The sequence below is a fragment of the Perca fluviatilis genome, chromosome 1, assembly GCF_010015445.1.
Source record: "Perca fluviatilis chromosome 1, GENO_Pfluv_1.0, whole genome shotgun sequence".
In the NCBI taxonomy this organism is placed as follows: Eukaryota; Metazoa; Chordata; class Actinopteri; order Perciformes; family Percidae; genus Perca; species Perca fluviatilis.
The window spans coordinates 13,542,833-13,568,674 of NC_053112.1; the positions used below are offsets into that span (position 1 = coordinate 13,542,833).

Genomic DNA, 25,842 nt, shown 5'->3' on the forward strand with positions numbered 1-25,842 from the left:
CAATAGAGAAAAGCAGGAACTGTGGCTGTGGCTGTGTGCTGTTAGTTACTTTTAAAGCAGTTGTAGCAGCATTTCAGGCATTTCCCCCTATTCAATAGTAAATAGCTGAAAGGTGACAGGAAACATGGGGGACGGGGGGGGGGGGAGAGAGAGAGAGAGAGAGAGAGAGAGAGAGAGAGAGAGCATGCAACAAAGGTCCACAGCTGGTGTTGCAGATGAAGAATTTGCATCCAACAACCTCATACAAGCATTTCTCTTTATGTGTCTAGTGTTTCCGTTGTGTCCTTTATTTCTTTCATTTCCTTTTTTCATTTCTTCTTCCCCTTAAACTAATCTGGAAGCACTTGCCCCCACACTACTGCTAATATTGTTTAAATTCAGCAGAAGACAGTTTTTTCTAATGTGATTTTCACGTATCCTTTAAGTGTTGTTATTTAGTTTTTGGGTATATATTTTACATTTTATAAATGTTATAAATTGGCTTTTTATGACTTGATTTGTATAATTTAACAATGTTTTTTGCACATTCTTTAAAGTTGATAATTTCCATAAAGTTCCATTCCTCAATGTCATATTCATGTAGTTCATCCATAATATTCCAGTACTATATAGGGAAACATAGTCCTAAACTGCAGCTAACATTGGGCATCACTTATTCACCTCCCAACCATAGACTACAGTCTATGCTCCCACCACTATCAAAATCATATAAACCCGCCTTAACAACTCCATCCCTGCCCACACTGTCAATCACTCTTCAGCTCCACTACCATTGGCTGCGCTTCCTCGTCAGCCAACAGAGGGGCAGCTGGGGGGCGGGTAACATACGCACAGGTTGGCAGGAGCAGCAACCCGCTTCTTTGTCAAAGAGAGACGGCAGCGGAGGATCGTGCCGCACCCTTTGTCCTCCTTCTGGGACTCAGCGCAAATCACTCCGCACAGGTAACAACCTCTAACTACCGGAAGCAAGGGAGAAGTCCAAACACAGGTGACGGAGACTATCCACCAAGTTTGTGCGAAAAAAAGAAAAACCTGGAATGGAACCTCGATATAAACAGAAAAAATAACAAGAACTTTATTTTTGTCGCATTTTTTTCCACGTTGTGCTCAGAGGGCGCTGAAAGTGCGCAAGAGGCGGTGACTTCAGGTAGCCTACGACAGCACATTGTCTCTCAACTCGACGAGGACTCCTGACCTGGATTTACCTGATAAACGAGTTCACAGACACAATAAAAGGTAAGCTTACATTTTTCTCCCCTGTAGCCTAGCCTATATATATTTTTATTTTCGAGTAAAATGCCTCTCATGTGAGTTTGAAATGTGTGCTGTTGGAGAAGAGACGGAGTTGAAGTGAAGCGTGTGTGCTTTATTGTTCGGTCGGTGCTCCCAACAGCGTGCTGAGGCATCTGCACTGGCTCAAAGCTGGCTGGCAGGAGTCTGGTGTTTATTGCAGCCTGAACATCCTCAACACTGCCATTTTAACCATGCCAATTTCTCCCAAATGGTCTTGTAATGCAGGCGAACGACTTGTCTTATCTTCTACAAAAGCAGTGTTATCTTTTTTTTCCACTCAATATATTGCTTATGATTTTTTTTAGTTTGGAATCTATCTGGGTGTAACCCATAGGCTATTGCTCAAAGGAAGTAGTACACAAGGATATGCGTCCTGGTTTCAGGCAAGATAGACAAATAAATAACATATGCTTTTATGATTAACATTTTACAGCGCATGTGTTGCCAGTTTTTTTGTTACCTGTAGGCCTACAGTCGAATGCAATTTAGGAGCCTACAAAACAGCCATGCAATAAACCCCTGCAATAATTCCTATCTGTGAAGGCCATACTGGTCAGGTTTTGTTGACACTGTGTCAAGTGAATATCCTCAATTTAGGACAATTTTCAGTATTGATTAAGCTATGTATTATTATTTTGATTAATTGATTAATCGTTTACTAAATCAGGCGGTGGAAAAAGGTCATTACAATTTCCTAGAGCCCAAGTTGATGTCTTAAATAGCATTTTTCTGACAGACCAATTATGTACAATTCAAATATATTCAGTTAACCGTTCTATAAAATGGAAAATAGTTTTTTGCATTAGAACATTTGAAACTGTTTTTTATTTTGGCATTTGTGCTTTTAATATGTCAAAAATTGTTTAGTCATTATTAGAATAGTTAAATAGATCGATTAGTCATCTAATTTATGGCTTTTTTATGGTTCCTATAATTCAGTCCAATACAACATCATTAGAGCTGGCTATCAAACCTCAATACGATTTTAGTACAAGCTGGAATGTGTCTGTAGCACCCAATTAAGAACTACCAAAAGTTGCCATTGAATGTCAGGCCAGAAATGTAAACTTGTTGACTTATTTGATAAAATAGTCAAGTCTGATTCAGTTTGATTTTTAAATCAGAATTGGTTCAGTTTTAGATTTCTGTTCAGGCGAAGTTCTGGATACACATTCAACATGGGAAATAGATTGAACTTTGGCTTCTTTTTTTAAACCAACTATGTTTTTTTGGACATATTTCTCAAAGTACGATATAGGAAAAAGTGTTGTTTTGGCACTGAATCTCAATTTGGAATGAACTGTTTTCTTTGAGTTCTCAAAAAAAAACAACATCAAGGTCCAATGTGACGTCTTAAAAAGTTTTGTTTTGGAACTGGAGAGCGTTTGGGACTTAATAAATGACTTCAATGATAAACTTCTATTGAACACAATTGATTGTGCTGGTAAGCACAGATTATAAAGTAAACAGATGATCAGTTCTGCCAAAGCAACAAGTTGCCTGTGAGTCACTGAGGGGAATTACTGACAATATGTATTTGGTAAAACCTGTAGCTCTATCTCATCTAAAACAGGTCAGATAAAACCACTGGCTGGAAATGCAAATGTTTCATTCTGACAAAAACCATTGTCAACTAAAATACATATTTCGGGGACTTCCTAAAGACAAACCTAATTACACAACCTTTAAAATACAGTTCTTTATAGATAATGTTTAGTTTTTTTTCTCGTTCATGACCGTGTCTCCAAAGGATTTTATAGGAGGTAATTTATTTAAAATGGTCCCTAATTACAGTAATTCAGATGCATAGCAACAGTACGTATATCATTTTCATATTGTTCTTCATGAAATGTGTAGTTTTTTCTGCAGTTTTAGGTGCCATCAGAATGAGATTTATTGCCAAAATAAGTTTGACTTTGACCTTTGTAGGTGCATACAATAAACATATGAAAATGGAAAAAACAATAGAGCAAAGTACTGCAACAGCTAAGAACATAAATTATAAGAATAAAAATATTACAATAAAAAAATATGTTAAAGGGCAACTATTATATAGCATTTTCAGGGTCAAACTTGCATTTTGTGTTTGTACTAGAACATGTAAAAAAGTAACGCAGTTACAGTAATGTATTCCATTTTGCTGTAACGCAGTAATATAAGTCATTACTAATTAAATGTTGGTAATATTATACCCGTTAAAATCTCAGTAACGCGAGTTACAACACATTTTAACGCAACATTTAGTGCTGATTTGATTCAACACAGCAAAATATTTCTTCACAGAAAAAAACCCAGTTATTTCCTGTTGCTGTATTTGATGGTTGAGATTACTGCAGAGACAGATACATTTGTGACATGGACATTATTTTCAGGAGTTATTACGCTGCGTTGAAGCGAGCTGTCCCGTCACTGTTCCCGTGGTCGGAACCAGAGACTGTACGGACAACATCTGTGTCCCAACAGGTGATGGTACGTCAGCGTGGACAGTAGGGCTGCCACCTCTTAGTCGATTAGTCGACTAATCGGTCGTTTTGGTCTTAGTCGACTAAGATTTCTTTAGTTGATAAGTCATTTTTTTATGCTTATTCATGCTTATGAGCACATTTATGGTAAGCACAAGATTTAAAGTGGTGCTTTTGCAGGATTAATTGTGGAGAAACTCAGTTTTACAGATGGTTAATTAACTACATTTATATTGTGCTTTTCTAGTCTTAACCACCTCTCTAAGCACACAGCTCTGTCAATTAAATCAACTAATCGATTAGTCGACAAAATTGTATAAGTGTTAGTCGACTAAGAATTTCTTTAGTCGAGGACAGCCCTAGTGGACAGCAGTGTGTCCGAGCTGCTGACAGAAACGTGTCGGGAATTAAAGTGATGGTTCGGAGTAATTCACCCTAGGGTCCTTTGCACCATGACCTCGAGCCAAACACCCCCCCCCAGAAGCTTTTTTCACCTGGGTCTAACATTGGGAGAGTTAGCTAGAGTAGAGTTATCAGCTGAATAGCTTAGTGCAGGGGCTAATGGACCCACGTTTGTATCTTGTAAGTTACCCCACTAATAATGCCTGAAATGATACCAAACGTCTACAGTAGTACAAATAGGTTATGCTCTCATAAAACGATGGATTGGAAAGTTTGTAAGTACACCAGAAGTTTATGAACACTTGCCTGCTCTCTTCTGCTCTCTGTTATACATGTAAATATCATTGCATCTTCTTAGCTGTGGAAAGTAACTATGCTGTACTTCAATACAACTGTAAGGTACTTTTAATTGAGTATTTTCAATTTTATTTGTAGTATCAAATCATAACAAGAGTTATTTAAGGACATTTTACAGATAGAGTAGGTCTAGACCACAGTCTATAATTTACAAAGACACAACAATTCCAGTAAGAGAAAGCATTTAATGCTCCTTTTAGGGAGAAACCTCAGACAGACCCAGGCTCTTGGTAGGTGGTGTCTGACGGTGCCGGTTGGGGGTGTGATGAACAGTGGCAATAATAATCACAATAAAGATAATGGAACAGTGACTAGAAATAGTAGTTGATGGCATAGCAGGGCACTGCAGGGCGTTACAGGATGTAGCATGGCTATTGTACGTTTTACTTCTATTTTTTTTATAGCTTTAGTTATTTTGCATATTCATATTAATTATACACAATATTATGAATAATCTATGATGTATTAAAGTGGATAAAGAGGAGACTTTATTGATCCGGTGGTGAAATTCACAAGCTACCTGCCAAGTCGTACTTCCGCTGTTATTTTGGTGAAAGTAATGCAAAAGTAGTGTAAGGCATTACAATTCAGAGACAGTAATATTGTAATACTTTGAAATGACAGTAACTAGTAATATATAATGTATTACAATTTGGAAGTAACTTGACCAACACTGCTGGTGAAATGGTATCAAACCTATAATCTATTTCATTTAGGTGCAATCCTGCGGGCGAAAAAGTCCTAGGCCTACTTGTCCCATTCTGAGGCTGCAGCAACATCATTAACAGAATTATAATTCATAATCTTTCATTTCAAAGGGTTTACATCATTCACCTGCAATACTGTGGAACCTTTTTTTAATGGCTCTTATTGGTTTGTGTCCAGGGAACACTACAAAAACGTTTAAAAAACATTTCAGAGCGAGTCACATTCTTCTGACGGCGCTTTGCTACAGTGGCTTTACTAATGTGCTCCGCATCACCAATGTTGTAATGAAAACAACAATTTAGTGTGACACAAAGAATGTGCTGGGATGTAGAGCATGTCCACGATGGGTGACCTTAGTGATATGAGGATGGATAAGGTTATGTAGGCTACATAACTGATGAAGAAAAACGATACCGCTCAAACAGGTAGGCTAGTATCTGGAAATGAAAATGCATCTATAGTCGGGGCCTCAATATCATCTCCTGACGTATGTTTATCTCCCTTCAAACTAATACAGCTTCTTCATCAACACGATCCTCGACAAAAGAAATGCCATGTTTTGAGAAAAAAAAAACGTTTTATGGTCTGCCTAAAACAGTTGATAAACCAACCTGGTTTTTTTTATTCATGCAGATAACAAACTGCACTAAAATGTGCCTGATACAGACTGACTGAATGAATGAATGAGGAAATGAAAGAGAGCGCTGTGTCATAGGGAGGAGACTGAGAGAAAGTCAAGGTTTATTGAAGAGAACTCTGACCATAGGTTCACAGGCTCAGTTACCATAGTAACTGACTCTAAGGTTAAGTTACTGCTCTTTCTGAAACGGGCTGGAGTCCCCCCTCTCTCACAGGTTTGATTGAAACAGAAAACGCAGCGTTTCCCTCATCTCAGGGTAAACGAACTGAGTTTTCACTAAACCTGCTTTCTGGAACGGACCCCATCTGCCGGCTCCATTTGTCAACAACACACTCACTTCCGTTGTGGCTTTTGTATTTGTGTTGTAGCTTTTGTATTTGTGTTGTAGCTTTTGTGTTTGCGCTGTGGCTTTTGTATTTGTGTTGAACCGTCTCGGCCACTGTACTACACAGTCTGTTGACTGGGAAGTTACCCAGGGTGATGGGGGCGGGTGCCCTGTTAAACAAAGAGGGAAAAAAAGACCTTGGGTACATAAAAAAGAAATTGATGTCCTTGTGTGGTTAAAGAGGAAGTGTATGCATGCATCTGTGTGATTAAATGGCTAAAGTTAATCATTATGCAGATGACACCCAGGCAGTCCCACCAGTTTCATGTCCGTCCTTCACAGCTGGATAGACGTGCTTTAGTAGAGACACATAATTAAAACAATTACACCCAGAGAGAGCAGTCCTGGGGAGATGTGAAGACTTTCTGTTGTGTGTGTGTGTGTGTGTGTGTGTGTGTGTGTGTGTGTGTGTGTGTGTGTGTGTGTGTGTGTGTGTGTGTGTGTGTGTGTGTGTGTGTGTGTGTGTGTGTGTGTGTGTGTGTGTGTGTGTGTGTGTGTGTGTGTGTGTTGAAGTTGATGTGCTAAAGCTCTACTTTCAGAGAGGGGAGGAGGGAGAAGAAGAGACTCGGGTGTGGCTGCTCTGGTAATGACCGGTTTGCTTTCAAACTGGTGTTTACTGATTCAGCCCAGTCCATTCACACACAAACAGACATAAAATGCATGAAAACACACAGTCATGCAAATGCAGTCCTCTTAGAGCCTCACAGAGCGAAAGCACCACAGTGAACTGAGTCAGCGAAGCAAATACTTTCAGTTCCTTTTGGAGAGAGGAAAAATGCAGGTCAAATGCAATGAGGTCAAGTTTAAGGATTTCTCTGAAGTTTTACTGCTAGAAAATGCTTTAATTATTTACTCTAATGTTGACAGATTGCTGGCGGTAGTTAGCCCACGGGCATGATGAGAGTGGTATCAGTCTTATCTAACTCTCGGCAAGAAAGCCAAGGAGTGCATTTTCCAAACTGTTACTATAGAGGTCAACAGTGTGGCTCTGAAAGTAAAAATCCTGTTCATTTTCTCCATAAGGATTGTGATTATTAGCCTAAACCATCCATAGTAGACTTACCACAAGCTACGAGATTGTGAAACAAAGGTTTCTGCTCCTGTAGAAAGCCAGATGTCCGTATGATATCAACCTTGTTTTAAGAAAAACCTGTTTTATTTGCGACGTCATGGACAAGTACTACTAGCACTACGCTACCCACAATCCTAAGCGTAACCGACATCTCTGATTGGTGGAGCCTGCAGTTACCATGGAAATGTTTTCCGCCCCCGCCAACCCTGGTTTCTCCTTTTTTATTATTGTATTTTAAATATAACTAAAAATTGTTTCTAAAGCAGCAACAGTAAAGTTTGCTACAGGAAAGTCACTATAGAGGCTACACTCTCAATATCTCACTGGAAACAAATCCAAAATATCACGATAATAAATGATATTCCCGATATCAAAATGGAAAGGAGTGGAATCGCAAAGGTGCACACCCAGGAGAGCCAATAACGTGTTCTTATTGCACCTAATATACAGTATATGCAGCCTTTCAAAACTCATTGACATGAAGTTGCCGTTTGTCTCCCATTGCTTTGTTCCACCTTTTGAACTGCATCAAACTCGTACAAATGGCCTCAATCTTGATCTTTTTATATGCTCTAAAGTAGGGCAATTAACCACGTGTTGCACTTCTATGAGCACAATCTTTGTTGTTTTGTGACCTTTAATACAGAAGTTACAGAGATATATAAATCCACCTGACTGCTTTGCAGCTGCTTTGATTGTCCGTTTGCAAAGTGCACTGGAATGAAATTAAATTATTTTCCAGTCACTACAATACTTGAATGGTGGCTGATAAGAGGAAATATGTGGGTTGTTATGACCATTAATATAGACATATTTACACTACTCAAGTTGATCTTTAGCTGGATCAAGTCTTATTTCAGAATGAGACCGCTCATTGGTTCTGATGAGCTGCTGAAATTTTCGTCGCTGCCTTGAATCACCCGAAGCTGTAGCCTGACTGTACGTTATACCAGCATACCATCTTCCAAAAAAGGTTCTCCTTAAAAAAGTGTATGTAACCTCTTGTTTGCTGTGGGCATTTCACTGCGCTTCCCCGAAGGATAATCCAATAGAGTGAAAGCTATTATCAAGTCGTTACCATGTGAATAGCTTTATGGACACATTGGAAAGTGTAAATTAAAAGGTTTCTGTCAATTTTTTTTGTCATGCTTGTATGATAAAACCTTGTCAAGCTATGAATCTAAATGCATGACAAATGTATCCTAATCCTGTTGAGCTCTTAGCCCCAGAGGGTTAAGCTCACTTCTATCTAACGCCACACGCCCAGACTTTTTATATTATTTTCAAAACTGTAGCCTTCAGCCCCAACTGACGCTGACTTGAGTGACATCGCTTGAGGTTATTTATCAGATTTCGTGCAGCCTCATGAAAGTCGGCATAATTTATTGAGCTGCTATTTTTATTTTATCTCCTTAAGCTGGTGTTTAAGAATAACCTAGTGACAGAGATAAAAAAAGAATGTAAACTAAACTGTAAAGCAGCGAGAAGAGTTCATAGGTGTGTTCTGATGTAGGGAGGAAATGGAGCGATTGTGTGCACACTTTTCAGCACTGGAGTATTTCACTTCTTCTCTGCACACCACACAGATGAGAACTTGTAGACATTGTTCAGTCAGTCACACCACACCAAGACTTTATTTTACTCCCGTAAACTCAACTTCCTCTTTAACTGTTCCTCAACTGTTTTTCTTTAACCAAACCCTTTTCTTGCTGTTGTGTCATCCATCATTTCATTCTTGAGCCTCTAAAGTTCTCTCTCTCTCTCTCTCTCTGTCTCTCTGTCTCTGTGTTGTTTGGATTGAGTTACAGCGCTGTATTATGTAATTTTGAGGTGTGTCTCTGCTGTAGGGATCTGCTCTGCCATTTTCATTGTTGAGGGAGTTGAACTTGGAGCCGGCGGTAAAGTGCGTGTCATCGTGCTGCGCTAGCTTTTACAGGAAAATGGAGATTGTGTAAGGGAGTGTTGTTGACTCAAAACGTGGCATGCAGCCCGTACAAGTTTACCGTAAATAGAGTATTAGATCAGGTTGTTGTTGTTGTTGGCCACATTTTTGAATGCACGTCTTGAAGTGAAGGCTGAGTTCTTCCCTGAGCCGTGGTAGGTTTTGATTACAGCAAGCGCAGTCATAAAGCCTCCCATTTTCCTGTTGTGACTTGTCAGCCTGCATAGATAGTTGGTCTTTAAGCTCAGTGATAAATATGAAAATGAAAACTAGTTTTTACTAGTTTAATCAAGTTTTTCTGGTTTATAGAGATACCAATTCTTTGAGCAAGATACATTTTTGGTGTCTGCATGAAAACATCATGCACATTTTTCATATTCAAAAATTAAATTCTATTAAAAATAATTACTAATTTGTTTCTTTTAAATCAAATCCCACATCAAAATAACTAAATAGAAAAACATCTCTTTAAATAAATAAACTAAGAACACATAGATTACGCCCTAGGGCGTTTTAAAAATGTAATTCTTTACTCAACCAGTTGTAATCTTTTATATCGATATTTAACCGATTTACGATGCATTGTTACATCTCCACATCTTTGGCAGGCTAAATTCACCATATTTACTTTCAAAAGACTTGTGGTCCACACTTATAGTGTGTATTTAGGCAATTGAGGTACAAACTGTACTGCAGTGGCATTAACAAAGTGGTCTGAACTGCTGGTGTGAGTTCACACAGTTTAATCTTGGAACAGATGATGGATGCATTGAATAAAAAAATTAAAAAATCTCTACAGATGTAAGTCTATTTCATGGTATGTAATATTTACTATAATGATAAATGTTAGGATACCTGTACCTTTTTTAAATGATCCCCACCAGACATGTTTAAAGTCATATACAAATACACTGCTTTGTATAATAGTTTTTCTTTATTATGATTCATATGTCTGACCGCTAAAGACTAAAAGATATTTTAAGACAATTACAAATTGTAAGTTCTAATATTTGAGAAGCTGGAACCAAAGAGTGTTACGCTTTTTTTCTGATAAATGAATAGATAGATCAAGAAATAGATTAGTTTTCATGTCATATAAATGGTAATTAACGTCTCTGACTTTTCTGGACTTCTGCACTGTGGGCTGATTGGCTAGCTGGTTTTTCTCCTGTGTTGCAGCTATTATGAGCCTGCACACAAATTTAAATTCACATATTGTTTTGAACTTCCACAGGTTGAAGACCAGTGGAGTCCCAGACAGCCGTACAGTGAAGGCCTCAGACTGGATCCCTCCAGTCCTCCATCTGTCCAGCTGATGGCATGCCGATCTCCATCACACCAGAGAGGGCAAGTCTAAATGGCGCCCTAGACCTTCCCCTGTGCTTCTTGTCTGCAACGCTGCTCGGCTCTCCGTCCTCTCCTGCTCTTCTCTGATCCCACATCCACTGTCTATCTCAACATGGGTACAAACACCACTGACAAGATATGCTACTACAACCGGACCGTGGACTTTTTCTATGAGAAGAGTGGCAAGAACATCAGCGACCACTGGCGCAACCGTGACTATGTGATTGTCAGTCTGGGCATGATGGTCTGCTTCATTGTCATCTTTTCCAACCTTTTGGTCATGGGCGCCATTTTTAAAAACCGACGCTTTCACTATCCCATCTATTACCTGCTGGGTAACCTGGCTCTGGCTGACCTCTTCTCAGGTACAATTGTTTTACTTCATGTGCTACTATGTTCTTGTTGTAACTACTAGTACTACAACTTATTTAAATATACAGTACAGCATATACATACAGCATATATACAGGCCTAATTTAAACTACATTGTCACATCTGATAGTTTATAGTTTCAGTGCTGCTACAGTTGAGTCAGAAAGCACAGCAGTGGGACAGTGACACACCTTTAGTGTATATGCAGGTCCTAAAACATTGAATTCCTCAAAAGGCCTTGCAAAATTTAAAAAGACAGTGGATTGTGCTGCAGGAGGCTGTTAAATGTTAAATGCTTTTGTGATGTTTCAGTCAGCACCATCAGACCTACAGCAAACACTGTCACTACTGTTCGCTACAGTAGGTGGGAAGCTCACAGAGTCATTATGGGGAAGTGCCAATTTTAGCAAAAATATAAATTAATTAATCATTTATTGGATAATCCATGTGGGTGTCAGTAATTTAATAAATAAGATAATCAGGAGTTATTGTAATATACAGCTGCGAGGTACTGGAAAAATACGACATAATAAATAATTCTAAGGCCATAACATCCTTCCTGGGTTTTCGTCATAGATTTTCCAGTATGATTGTTGATCAAGTATTAATTTAACTTGGTAGACCCTGCAGAAAATATTTCATTGTGTTGGTTCGGTACTCCAGCACACTGGATTTGGGTATGAGGTTTGCTGCAGACTGTCACCTTTTGAATAGAGGAAAAAATAAATTGTAGCTGTTTTATACATCTTCTACAATTAACTGTCCTAATTGCTGTCTGACTTTCGGCACTCTGCATCTCCATGCTGTCTATTAACACGTTTTAAAATAAAGTTTTAAAGTGTTACAACAGGTCAGGTAGCCAGGCTGCCTTCTTCACAAGCTTTTAATAGAAAAGGTGGTGAGCGCTATAAGACCCAAACGCTCTACATTTTAACACATTTAACCACACTACAAATGCGGCTCTCTTCTCGACAGATCTGGCGCAAAATGAACCTAGGGGTTAATAACACATGGGTACCAAGTTGACTGTTCTCTGGGATATGTTTTAATGTTAATTGAATGTGACCAGTTTTAGCGCAAACCGCTAATTAGCTTATAAAGCTAGTCGTCGGGGCATGCGAAAGTAAAAAGAAATCGCTATTTCTACACCACTAACAAGGCTCAAAATAGCACCACACTTCCAAGGTAGCATAATGAGGGTCCCTACATGTAAACCGAAGCATTAAGAACTTTGTAAGTGTACAGACAGTTTATTAAAAACATAGTTTATAAAGACAGTACCGTTCAGTATACAGGCAGGTGCAGGTGGTTTTGCTGTTAGCCACAGAATAATGCGATGGGTACATTAGATAGCAGTAATTTATTATTTAGCGTAAGTCATCACATTTTCACAGCATGATCTCTGATGTCCATTCTAGATTAGACGCTGGAGGCTGAAGTAGCCTACAAGAACCTGCTACGAGAGACTTCTGCGATGTCAGTACAATAAAAATGGACCTACATAATGAAGTTTGTTCACTGCTGGCTACAAGTTAGCAATCAAACACAACAAAGACTGTCACTTGAATGGCGTTTTGAGCTAACGTTAGCAATCAAACAATCCTAGATAGCTAAAACATTTTCCCGATCCGGATCCCTTGGCGTTATGCTGTAAACCGTTTAAATCTGAGCATGCGCAACTCACATCGGGTAGTAACAACTGGGCTTGAGCTACTGGTTACACGGCATTCGTCGTTACATGTAGGGACACTCATTATGCTACCATGGAAGTGTGGTGCTATTTTGAGCCTTGTTGGTGGTATAGATATAGAGATTTCTTTTTACTTTCGCATGCCCCGACGAGTACCTTTTTACAAGCTAATAAGCGGTTTGCGAATTGGTCACATTCGATTAGCATGAAAACCTATCCCAGTGAACGGTTGACTCGGTACCCATGTGTTATTAACCCCTAGGTTAATTTTGCGCCGGAATTGTCCTTTTTAAAATTATCTTTTGTTAATGTAAGAGTTTTGTTTTAAGGGAAATTTACTTTTTTCCATTTACTACTCTCTCCATGCACATTGTGAGTTTAACCCTATCTTGGCTTAGATATTTGATGTACAACAACACACTCAGGCTCCGTCATGCAGTGTCACATCTGTGCAACAAATGTGATTTAAAAATAAAAATATTATTTCTATAGAGAGTTGAGTGTAGATGCTGGGAAAGAGCACAGTACTGTTTCTTCACACAGTGATGCTGATAAATCTACAAAGACACGTGAAGACGCCACAGATGCACAGGATTACATAAACGATGGCTGTGGGTGTTTTAACTCTCATCATATGCCTTCAAGCGGTCATGACCTGCTTGTCTCTTTAGTAGTAGGGAAATGCACCTTTTTAATGCTGAAGGTTACTTTTTCTTCAGACACTTTGGTTGTGTTTTCTTAAATATTTTCATAACCATATGATATCCTAATATCATAAGGGTCACTTGGAATGACATTGTTTCTGCAGCCATAGCTGTGGGTGATGACAATGGAAACTGAATGGGACATTTAGAATGTTGTGATTTTGTCTCTGCCTTGGTAGGTAGGAAAACGATCCCTAAATGCAAACTACGCCTTGAATACAACCCAATATGTAATAGTGTGGATTATCCTGTAGTTCTTTTGTATTTGTTAAACCCCCACTTTCCTCTTCCAGGTGTCTCCTACCTCCACTTGATGTTTCATACCGGTCCATGGACCATTAAGCTGTCTCAGCATCAGTGGTTTGTGCGACAAGGGCTGATCGACACCAGCCTGACAGCTTCCGTCCTCAACCTACTGGCTGTGGCCGTGGAGCGTCACCAAACCATCTTCAACATGCAGCTGCACAGTAAGATGAGCACCCGGCGTGTTTTCATCATCATGCTCTGCATCTGGCTGGTGTCCATCGTCATGGGCCTGGTTCCCGCCATGGGCTGGCACTGCCTGTGCGACCTGGACAACTGCTCCACCATGGCGCCGTTGTACAGCCGCAGCTACCTGGTGTTCTGGGGGGTTCTTAACCTGCTTACCTTCTTCATCATGGTGGCTGTCTACACCCGGATCTTTGTCTATGTGAGACGCAAGAGCAAGCAGATGTCACAGCACACCACCCAGATGAGACACAAAGAGACCGTGTTCAACCTGATGAAGACCGTCTCTATGATCCTGGGTGAGGAAGCTCACACACCAGTTATACAGGTCAAGGGCTGTGCAACACACCGAAAACTTAGACCTACATTATGAATCTCGTTTGGTAAATTAATTCCTTTATCAACATTCGCTCCTTAAAGTAAACAACAGAGCGTGTGCTTGTGTCCTTCGTGTGGATTAACTCATACCGGCGTGGCTTCATCTGGTTCAGGAACCAAACGTCTTTTTGGCATCAGTAAACCCAACATAGGACAATGTAGTTACAACCGTTGTAATAACAGAAAACGGCACACTTGAGAAGGGTTTAGATACAGCCATCTAATTCAAAAGTGTTTGCTAATATCACAACACATACCAAAATAAATCATGCAGATGAGATGAAAAGTAACTCAAGCCATAAATGTGCTCCGAATCTATTTATATTCTTGAAAATTAAAGTTTGACGAAAAAAGGTAACCAAGCCAGCCTTTTCTGGTGCTTTCAACAGCAACTTGCAGTCATCATGAATGCATAGATATACTGAATAGTAGGGGTGGAACGGTACACAGAAGTCAGTCTGTTCAGACATCACTGTTCGGTTCGGTACAATGGAGGGAAAATGCAGAAGGCAATACCTTTTTATTTATTTTTTTATTTTTTTTATTGTGCATGTCTCAGGCCGTACCACCTAGTGTCATACAGTCTCTCTCCTGAGCTAGCTTCAACAGGCTGAAGTAGAGATGCACAGATTACAACTTTCTAGGCCGATTCCAATTTTCTTTGAGCTAGACCAGCCGATTCCGATTTCATTTTTTCTAACCACTTTACAGCACACACGAATATTTATTTTCTATATTTTCTTTAATAGAACATTTTGCACAGAACATTTTTTTAACAGTGAATGGATCACTATAAAATAGAACTATATAAATTACTCCTGGTGTGGGAAATTCACACATCTAAAGTGCAATGTTAGAACTAAGGGTGTGACGAGATCTCGTTTTACGAGATCTCGCGTTACGAGATTTCTCGTCGAGGTGAAAAGAGTGAAAGAGTGACAGACAAGACGAACACAATATGTAAACGTTGTAAGAAAGAAATGCCGTACTACTAACTACTGCGCAGTCGCGGTAGTTAGTAGAGAGCTGTGGTGGTGCTGTAAGTGTTTTTGCATAGTGCTCGTGTTAGCCGCGGTATACGGCATTTCTTTCTTACCATGTTTACATATTGTGTTCGTCTTGTCTGTCACTCTTTCGCCGTTTATTATTTCCGCGGGAAAACCAAAATGTTGCCACACAAATGATTTAAAAGTGGCAGGGGATTTTCAATAGTAATTCCACGCTCCATCACGCTGACATCACATCGCCTCCCGAGACAACTTTTCACCTCGACGAAATCTCGTCTGCGTCTCATGAACCCAATCTCGTGATGTGTTTCGGTCTGCGTTAGAGGCGTCTCGTCACACCCCTAGCTTGTAACCTTGGTTCTCTGAGGAAAGACTATTTTTCCCAGTCATATTTCTTAACTGAAGTTTTCTTTAAATTAGTGTTAAAATCGCGTCTCGCTCTCGTGACCCCAATCTCGTGTCTCGTCTTGTCTCGTGAGCGAGTGTCTCGTCACACCCCTAGTTAGAACCATTTCCTTCTTTTCACATCCAATATCCAACTAAAAAATGTGATTTTTGTTTTTGTGTCGTCCCTCCACGCCCTACTTTTTTCTTGCAGGTGTTGCATATTGCAAACTTGTTATCTTCTGCACACATGCTGAAGATTTTCTAAACGGCTGACATGTTGCAGGTTAATTCACGAGGTTCCCTACATGTGCGAGAATAGCGGCGACATGCGAAAGGAAAAAGCGACTGTGCTGTCGCGTCTGTGTGCGTGCGTCCTTAAGAACTGTAACTCCTATAACTTATGTTGTCAGTTAATCGTAGCGTTGACCGGCATGAAATCGGCATATGTCAGACTGACCTGCCGGTCGCCGGTCATGGCCCAGCACGTGAAACCAGCCAATTCCTGTCATCTCTAGACTCCATCTGTAACTTGTAAACAAAATAAGACCATCGGCTATAAAACTGAAAATACAGCATCTCTTATTTATGAAAGTGCAAATTACATAGAAAAATAACAAAACAGAATTTTACTTAGGCGAGACCTTCCCCCACAAAAGATAAAGTATTCCACTCTGCTACGAGCTCCTATAGCTTCTCAGCTAGGTGAGTGCTTGTGTGCTGCTCATACAGCAACATCTGTAGAACTCACGCTTTAATTTCCCACTCAGTCAATAAAATGAGCAGTCGCCGTGAGATAGCTTTCCGTAGCACGTGAAGTCCAACCATCAGTCGTTTGTGAAACGGAGAGTGGAGCTGACAACTCGTGCTCCATCAACGTCCGTGTGTGGTTGTATATTGAAGGGACTACAGTTTGCCTCATGTGGACAGGATGGCATGTTGTAACGAGGTTCGAGTTCATACAGCAAATACTTGAAGCCAGATTCCTCTACGAGTGAATATGGGCGCATTGCAGATGACCTGTAAATTCCGATTGCTTCAGTAATTTTTTGGCCCTATTTGTATCTAAAGGCTTGTTAAGCACTGTAGGGAGGAGAAGTTGGACAGTTTTTTTTTTGTCTCGTTCCAGTGATTGGCACATCTGGGTGATGGCGTCGGATATGCGTTATCATGTTAGATGTATTTCCACTCGCATATCCAACAACTGCTGAACAACGCCGACACACAGTCCTCATCTTATCCACCACTCTCTCGCCTGTACTACTGTAACTGACTGGGAAACCATAGTTTTCCCAAACTTGCGATCTTAAAGAGGCCGGCGGGTCTTCTAACTCTTGTGGGTCGCCACCACTCGCCATAGGCTAGGCTGCTCGTCATTATTGCTGCTAGCTCGGACTCACACACTGGACCGTCGACATGTAGGCGGAGAGCGGGAGCTTCAGAGCGGGGGGGCTACAGATTAGGGCTGTCAAAATTGCTCAAAAATGACGTTTGAATATTCCCTCTAAAAAAACACAATATTCGAACATCTGGTTGTGCATGCGCATTTTGTCAATGACGCGCATTAGGTCAATAACAGGACAAATTAATACAAAGATACATAACTACTTGTATAGGTAGTCTATTTAAGTTTAAACATATTTGACAACGTATTACCTACACAAAAACAAGTAAATCAAATGATGACCGCAGACCTCACGCTCGCTCACTCGAGCACTTTCTCTCTCTCGCCCTCACGCTCTCTGCGCAATGTGCGGCTGTGCGCATAACGGTTTAAAATGAACAACAATAAACACATTTTGAGTGCTGATCAAGAGTTTTGTGCAAGCAATTTAAGGTCGCGACTATTGTCCCAAATATAGCAGGCTTCATTCAGTGATTGAAACAAATATTATTAACATTAATTGAAGTTTCACAGTAGCCTATATAGAACCGACATTGAACGCACCGAGTGAGCAGTGGAATCAGTTCATTTAACCTTTAATCATGCATATCTATTCAGTCGTACATACACTTTAGTAATGTTTCTGTTTAACGTTAAATAAAATGAGGCACACAATTCCGAGAAATGTGACAACAAAGAACTTTTACCCTGAGGTTCATAAAAAATAAAGTGCTTTTAAAAATGAAAAAGGCTACTTACATTCTTGGCGCTTGTATTAAAAACAAAAAAAAAAAAGGAAGAAAAAAAACTGACTGCTATTTATTCCATTGTCTTTTTAGTGCACTGTCTCCGTCTGGTCTTAGGCCTGAAGGCCTACAGGTTATTTGCCAAAAATACAAGATGGTCCACATTTGAAGGGGCCAGTGCTGATCACTTTTTATTTACTATATTCCCGGCGGAGGAAAAGATGAGTTCAGAGCGCACTGAGGATCCGGGGATTGAAAGATATTTCTTTGCCATCTGGGCGACGCGAGGGTATCTCCCAGAGCCCGAAGTTTTCCACCACATGAGAGGATTTTGTTGAGCAGGTATTGGAGACTCTTGTTCATACGTCAACATCTCTTTTTGAAGCAGCAGACTGTATTTTACATAGCTTGCATACAACTTTATCTCGCGGCTCAACTATTTTACCTCCTACCGACCAAAATCCAAAGTACTTCCAGACATGGCTTTTTAGATTTTTGGGGATTAAAATCGCTTTCTCTGATGCGGTCGAGTTGGGCTCTGCACTTTCTGCCATCTTCCATGCAAGACAAGTCAACTTTCAGCAGTGACGCTGTGCCAGACTGCTGAAAGTGCTACTCCTGTGACCTGTCCCTGAACCCTAGCTAGCGCGCCCACTCGCAAAGCAGACAGCCAGACAACCTTTGCTACCGCGAGTGTTTTTTTCCACATTTTTTTTTTTATTCGAATATTAATTTTCACCTTCGAAAGTTGTTTTTTAAAAACTATTCGAATATATATTCGAATTTAGAATATTCGTTGACAGCCCTACTACAGATTAGGTGTCCTTAAAGAAACGTGTATCTAACAGTAGTTCCGCATTACATTAATTAATTTGCACGCAAGTTTTATTTATTTTTATACCGTGTATTCTCCGTGTGAATTCATGTACCGAACCGAGACGCCTGTACCGTTCCGGTTCAATATGAATACATGTACTGTTCCACCCCTACTGAATAGTATCATTTGTTTTGATAATCCTAAAGAATGTTAAGCAACTGCCTGAAAGGGTTAAATGTTATTTAGAGTCATAATTAAGTATCTTGTGCACCCATGTATTTAACAAGATGTCATTTTAATTTGGTTAACTGAGGCGGTAGAATTGTCAGGTCATATTGCCCATCTCTATACACAAATACATTGTACTCAGGGCACATTATTGACTTAATGTTTTTTAAATAGCAATTTATTTGTGTTTTAGTTCATCATTCTTATTGTATCCCCATTTATGTTTTTACTTTCTATTACTGAAGAAAACAAAGCACATTAGATTGGTTGGCAACACATTGCCAACCAATCTATGCTGCCGTCAGTAAGACTTTGTGGTGACCTGTTCTTAGAAGAACTGTGTTTACGTAAACGTGGTGGCTTATGTTTCCTGACTGCAGGAAAGACAACAACCTTTGGGTGTTTAGGGTAATAAAATTCAGTGACTTGCTCTTTGTAAAAAATATTGGGTTAATCAGCACCTAAGAATTGGAAGTATTTGTCTATAATGGTGAATATTTGTGATTAAATATGCAATAATCAAGCTTAAAGTTTGAAAAAAAACTTTTATTCTTAAATTAATGCTTAAAAACTTAACTAATCTGCTTTTTATGGCTGTGGGAATGTCGTTTGATCAGATTGATTGACAGTGGTTGACCAGCAAGAAAAGCACAGACAAAACACAGAAATCTCTCCAGTGAAATAACCCAAGTCGTTCTTACTGTGGCAGGTGATATATTATGTAGGAGAAGTGATTGAAAATTGGTTTTCGGGGCCTTTAATTGTACACACCCACATATATACCACATGCACGTTACTCATTTTGCTTGTTGTACAAAAGATAGTTTTCAGGGAAAAACCTCACCTGAAACTTATCAACATGCAGGCTGTCATGCAGGTTCCTCTTTTAGCTTGTCTGTACTTGTTAAACCAACTTTACTCCCCCCACACATTCACTCCTTCCCTCCTCCTGCCAATTCCTCTTGTTTTCTTCTGAACTGGCTGTGCTCCCTCGCTCCTCTGCTCTCTTTCCCAGTCTCCCCTGTTCCTGCTCTCGCATTTTGAACTTTCGATTAAAGTCCTCAAAGTTTTTAAAAAGTTAGACTTCTCTCTGCCATCGCTCAGCAGCATGGATTCAGCATCTCTGGCATGTGACGAGGGCGAGGAAAACCATGAGCACGCCCTGACAGGGAGCTGCGTAGTTTAGTCACTGTGACAGAAAACCTCTCCACATATATCTGCACATATGACACCACTAAGAGTGTGTGAGATGCGTAATCTTGTACTTCTACGTTTGTGAGGACCAACTTGAGCTTTTACGATTGAGGGCATTTTAGTTCACGGTGTCTTCAAATTGCCATTTCAGGCTGAAGACTTGGTTTTGGATGTAGATTGGAGGGTAAAGCATGTAGTTGTGACAGTTAAGGTTATTGTCAATGCTGAGGAAAGCCTTACACATTGTGTGTGTTACCACATCGTCTTCACATTTCCGTCTGTATCCTGTACGTGTGCATATATTAGTACTGAGAATGTGTGCACAAAAGGAATTCCTGAGCTGCCTAATCGAGTATTATGATAATGAAATCTGATCATACAGAGTTGTGTGTGTGTGTGTGTGTGTGTGTGTGTGTGTGTGTGTGTGTGTGTGTGTGTGTGTGTGTGTGTGTGTGTGTGTGTGTGTGTGTGTGTGTGGCCTACAGAGGAATTTACAGTACATTCCCTTTCTCCCTTAGCTAGACCCCCATTTCTTCACATTCTTTACAGCTATATCTGTATATAATTGTCTTTCCTCCTATTTTATCTGCCACTAGCCACGCCTTTTATTTTGTATTTCCAATGTTATTACAAGATTTCTAATGACCTTATGTACCCGTGATCTCCCTCCAGGCTGTTTTGTGTTCTGCTGGACGCCCGGCCTGGTCATCCTGCTGCTCGACGGTCTGGGCTGTGAAGTGTGTGAGGTGCTGCGCTTTGAGAAGTACTTCTTGGTCCTGGCCGAGTGCAACTCCTTCTTCAACCCCATCATCTACTCCTTCAGGGACACTGACATGAGAAGGACCTTCAAGGAGATCCTGTGCTGCCTGTGCCGGCGGGGCAGCCGCAAGGGCGCCTCTGGCGTTTACTTTAACACCCTGGAGCAAGAGGTACTGTCCGAGAGCAACGGAGCCGACGACAGCAGTCACAAACACAACAACCACTTGTCTAAACGCACACTGACTGTAAACTGATCTGGTGACCATGATTATCTGTTTAGCATATACAGTACGACCGTGACAACCACCACTCAAACGGTTTGAGAGCTGTGACAACTTGGCCGACTTGACAACTTAAGGTTACATTAAATGTGCCCGCCCCCCCAAAAAAAAAGAAGGAAAAAGTTTTTATTTAAAAAAGAAGGCAAGTGAAATATGAATTATTTGAAATGATCATATAAAAAAATAGGCTAAACCACTCCGTACCTTTTTTTAAAAGGTATGTTTTTACTTGGTTCACTTAAAGCAGATATAATTGATTATTTTATTTGGTTATTATATATTATAATTTGTTATCACAATAACAATGTAGCAAATGAAATTAACCTTATCACCCAAATCTGCAGCTCCCCTCGGTTTTACCAAGCTTTATAGTGAGTTTCAGCTCATTGTTAAGTTTGACCCACAACTTGACTGTTTTGGTTCACTCTAACCGCTCTTTTTTCCAGCCACTGCAGGCAGCGGTTTTCTGTAAAGGAGCTCCTAAAACTCAATGTCCATAGCTGTTCAGCACCAACAGCCGACAGACACAGTGAGCGACTATATGGTGAACACAGTGGAGCATTTGTGTGAATATTGGACTTACATTGCTAGGTGGCCAGAAACACTTACTCGCTAACAGAAACTCTGAATGACCGATAAGGTCGCTCCGTAACTCCAGTCCAAAAATCCAGTTAAAAATCAGTTTACACTCCACACTTTTCCTGCAAAAATCATTAAAAAACTAAAATTAGATGAGCCTTTCATATCAAAAAGGATTGTACCTGATAGGTATTATTGTATTCTATTGTAAGGAGATTCACTAATAGCATCATCATTAGATGCAGATGTGGTAGTTTATGATTTGAAAGTCATACGCAACAATCATAGTGGATTGTTGCGTGGACAATCCTAGTGATCCACCTTTGTCTGTCCTGCTTTAACTTGCGGTTTTGACCAAATATAAACAAACAAGCTTCTGCTTTTTAGGTGCTCTGTAGGTGTACATGATTGCAACATGGGTACATCCATCCATGGGTACATCCTATGTTCTTAAATTGCATCCATGTTTCCTTCAGTTGCTTCCCTTCCTCGCGTCTTAGTCCATCCCACCAAGGAAGCACGGGAGAGACGCGCGGAAATCATGCGAGGAGAGAGGAAACGAGGATTTAGCAACGGCTTTTAGAGGCACGGCTTACAGGAATGCTGCCCTTGTGTATCCTCGCTCATAGCTCCTCGGAGATCACGCCGCGATTCTTCGGCAGGAATAAGAGCTTTGAGACGGCCTTCACGTTGGAAGGACAGAACAACTCCGGTTTGTGCGAGGAGCTATCAAATAAGTGACTTGAGAAGCAGCCTATGTTGAATATAGAACCTCCAACTGTTGACTCTATTGTCCTGCAGTATAACTGTGTTGACTTGTTTTAGTTAGAAAATATATAACTGTTGATTATTTGTTGCAGCTCTGTTGCAACACACATTGTTGAGCTCTGTGTAGCCTAAGAAATCACAATATTATTTCTTTAAGCACTGTCAATTACAAAAAGCAACATACTTTGCATGAATATAATGGTCCAACAAGAGCAGAGAACATACTCGGCTCTTACAGCTCCAAAAAAAAAAAAAAAAAAAAAAAAAAAACCTTGCACGTTCAATACACTGAGCCTGTGGGTTACCTTGTGGCTGAAGTGACGGCAGATGTTGTTATAAACTGCTGCTCTGTCACATACCTTGTATCTATTGTCTGATCATATAGGTCTGGTTTTCTTCTTTCAGTTCCTGTCTCTCACACCTTTAACCAGTCAAACTAAATCTCATAGTGAGCGTGGGATTTGAGCACTAAGGAAGAATGCAGTTTCAGAACTGTCACCTTTTTTCCTCTCACTATATTTTTAACTTGTCAACATCAACCTCAGTTATTTTATAATCAGCAGGTGAATAAAGTAGCTACTTCGGGTAAAATAGGCGTCCCTGCAGAAAGTCATATAGAGCCACTTACCATTACACATTTCACCTTTTACATAGAAACTGAAAGAGTTCAAATTCATCGGCTTGATTCGGGTGTGCAAAGTAATTTTTTTTGTTTTGTTTGTTTTTTGTATTTGCTGGACAGTCCGTGTTTGGTGCTGGTGTTGGTGATCCTCAGCCGTTTTAGTCTCCACTGCACTTGAGCTTCACCTCGTTTGAGTAAAGCTAAATGTAGCTTGTGTGGATGTTACCGCACTACTAGATCAATTAAAGAGCTAAGCTACAGAAAAGTTATTTGATTCAGAAAACAATAGCTTAAATTGACTGTGTTACAGTGTCACAATTTCAAAATTGGAGTAGGTAAATTTTGATAGGCTTTTTTTTGTCACTATTGGTCTTTGTTTGATAATATCAAAACAAAATATCATTTTTGTGCGTGCAAATAATCTCAAGATATGTCCGGTCATGCACTCATTTTAGACACAAATCTAATTCCATACATATGTGCATCTATCCAGCCAAGATGTCAAACTTTCCATGAGTCAAACTTTAGCGAAACATCTAGGAATGACCTCGCTCAAACTCCTCAGATCTCATAAAACGAGGCCATAATGGTCACTCTGCCTGGTATTATAAACAGATTTCTTGTGGGGAATTACCCTGCTGTCTTATGCAATCGTTACTTAGTTTATAGGGCCAACTGTGTGTGTGTGTGTGTGTGTGTGTGTGTGTGTGTGTGTGTGTGTGTGTGTGTGTGTGTGTGTGTGTGTGTGTGTGTGTGTGTGTGTGTGTGTGTGTGTGTGTGTGTGTGTGTGTGCGTGCGTGCAGTCTTAAACCAGTCCAGATGTGTACTGGTGGTTAGAGTGGGTCATGCTCCTTGCCACATTTCCTCTGACTTTTTACTCGGGTATGTGTGTATGTTGGAGACATGCGCTCTGTGTGACACACACACACAGCCTGTTATTGCTGCTAGCAGGAAGTGCAGTCATGAGCGTGTGTGTGTGTGCATATGTGTGTACACTGACTCACTAAAACATTGTTTTACATATTTTTGTTATAGTAAAATATGCAGTGACCCAGAATTAAAACATTTATGGAAAATAGCAAGTCGTCAACTATAAATTACGCTTAAAGGGAATGCCATTACACAAAGCTATTAAAGGGATAACGGTATATGCAAACCATTATTTGTCTTCAGATTTCAAATAATGTTGTAGGGCTGGGTATCGTTCGAAAAATTGTATACTATGATTTTGATACCGATTTGCAAACAATGTTTTAAATACCAATTTTTAAGAAATGACCGGTACCCACCCCTTGACACTTGTTTTCATTTTGGAGGCCAGTTATTGGTATTATTTTTGACAGTTCAGAAACATTTTCATATTGCTTTGGGTTTATTTTTGTACAAACATTGTTAAAACTAATATGAAATAAATGCATAAATCTGCCTACATCTATAATTTGTTTGGTCATGGGTGTCTTCCTGCTTTGTCTTTTTTTCAGTGTGACTGCTTCTTTGTGATAACCAGTGATATTTAAGTTTGGATTCATGTCAAACTGTGTGGAAACAGTATCACATTAACATGTTTTGTTCTCTTGCCTCGTTTTGCTAGTTTGGACATGACTAACCCACTTTTTCTTATTTCTTTTTTTCACTTCCTGCTGCACCTCATCCCTATTCATTATTTTCTTTTTGTTTCCTCTTCCGATTCCTTTGACCCCATTTCAACTCTTGCCTCATATTCATACCTGTGTCTCCACCTCTGTCTTTAGAAATATAAGTCTCGTGTTGCCGCGCCGACAGGGAAGACCAACGGGATCCCTCTTATCCGTGCAGGCTCAGAAGACATCCCTGCCCATTCAGAAACCTGACATTAACTCAAACAAGGACAAACGTTCAACATACTCCAGGCATGCAGACACACACTTGATGCTGAAATCTAGGTATGCACACATAAACAAGCCTTAAGACCTGGTGTTTCCTCAGCAAGCAGACTGTTGTGTGAGGCTCAAAAGCTGTCTATTCTTTTAAGAAACATTGGATATTTACCATTGCTGCTTCAAAGCCCGTTAGGACAAGAAGAATGAACTTCTAATATCAGTTGGCCAACATGATGTGGACGTCTCTTCTAGTTTAATTGGCAGCAAGTGGTTCGTTTGCGCTCCATCATCGACCTTCAGCAGACAATGGGAGGCTAACCCTCCACTACTTGGCCATTTAAACAACATGGGGGGGGGGGGGGTGGACATTGGAGAGCTCATTTCCTGTTGTGACATAAATGAGAACTGCCAGTTCTCCCTAAACAGATGGGGGCAGAAGAAGGAGCACTGACGGCCGCTGAACAACTGGAACATGCTGGCGAAGAAATGAAGGAAAGTGTGTTTGGACATTTGCAAAGCAGAAACATGTACTCTGTTGAGTGCCGTGAAGTTATATAATTCAATTTTAAGCGATGCAAATTATTTTCTCTATACCCTCATGGTGGATTCATGTGTATTTGAGTTGAAGCGCTCATATTATGCTCATTTTCAGGTTGATAATTGTATTTAGAGGTTATATCATAATAGGTTTACATGGTTTAATTTTCAAAAAATACCATATTTTTGTTGTACTGCACATTGCTGCAGCTCCTCTTTTCACCCTGTGTGTTGAGCTCTCTGTTTTAGCTACAGAGTGAGGCATCAAACTTCTGTACCAGCTTTGTTGGGAGTTGCACATGCTCAGTAGCTAGGTAAGGACTACTAGCCATTCAGAAGCAGAGTATGAGGGAGTGCCACGCTAGTAGCTATGCGAGCATTATAACGTGTTACAAAGTGACGCACGTTTGTCACAGAAGTAAAGACTGGATTACAA

General features: G+C 40.1%; 1 protein-coding gene across 2 annotated transcripts; it reads left to right on the forward strand.

Moving 5' to 3' along the window:
• Window positions 1-846: 846 nt before the first annotated feature.
• Window positions 847-25,592, forward strand: LOC120558459 (lysophosphatidic acid receptor 2-like). 2 transcript variants are annotated; one of them, XM_039799479.1, is made up of 6 exons: window positions 847-988; window positions 1,112-1,236; window positions 10,496-10,973; window positions 13,668-14,162; window positions 20,674-20,930; window positions 24,762-24,860. In XM_039799479.1, the coding sequence occupies exons 3-6, from the start codon at window positions 10,721-10,723 to the stop codon at window positions 24,858-24,860; spliced, it is 1,104 nt and encodes a 367-aa protein (XP_039655413.1). In that variant the 5' UTR covers window positions 847-988; window positions 1,112-1,236; window positions 10,496-10,720. The 2 variants fall into 2 exon arrangements, with proteins under 2 accessions (XP_039655413.1, XP_039655417.1); XM_039799483.1 differs by having other exon boundaries at window positions 848-1,236; window positions 24,762-25,592.
• Window positions 25,593-25,842: the final 250 nt, after the last annotated feature.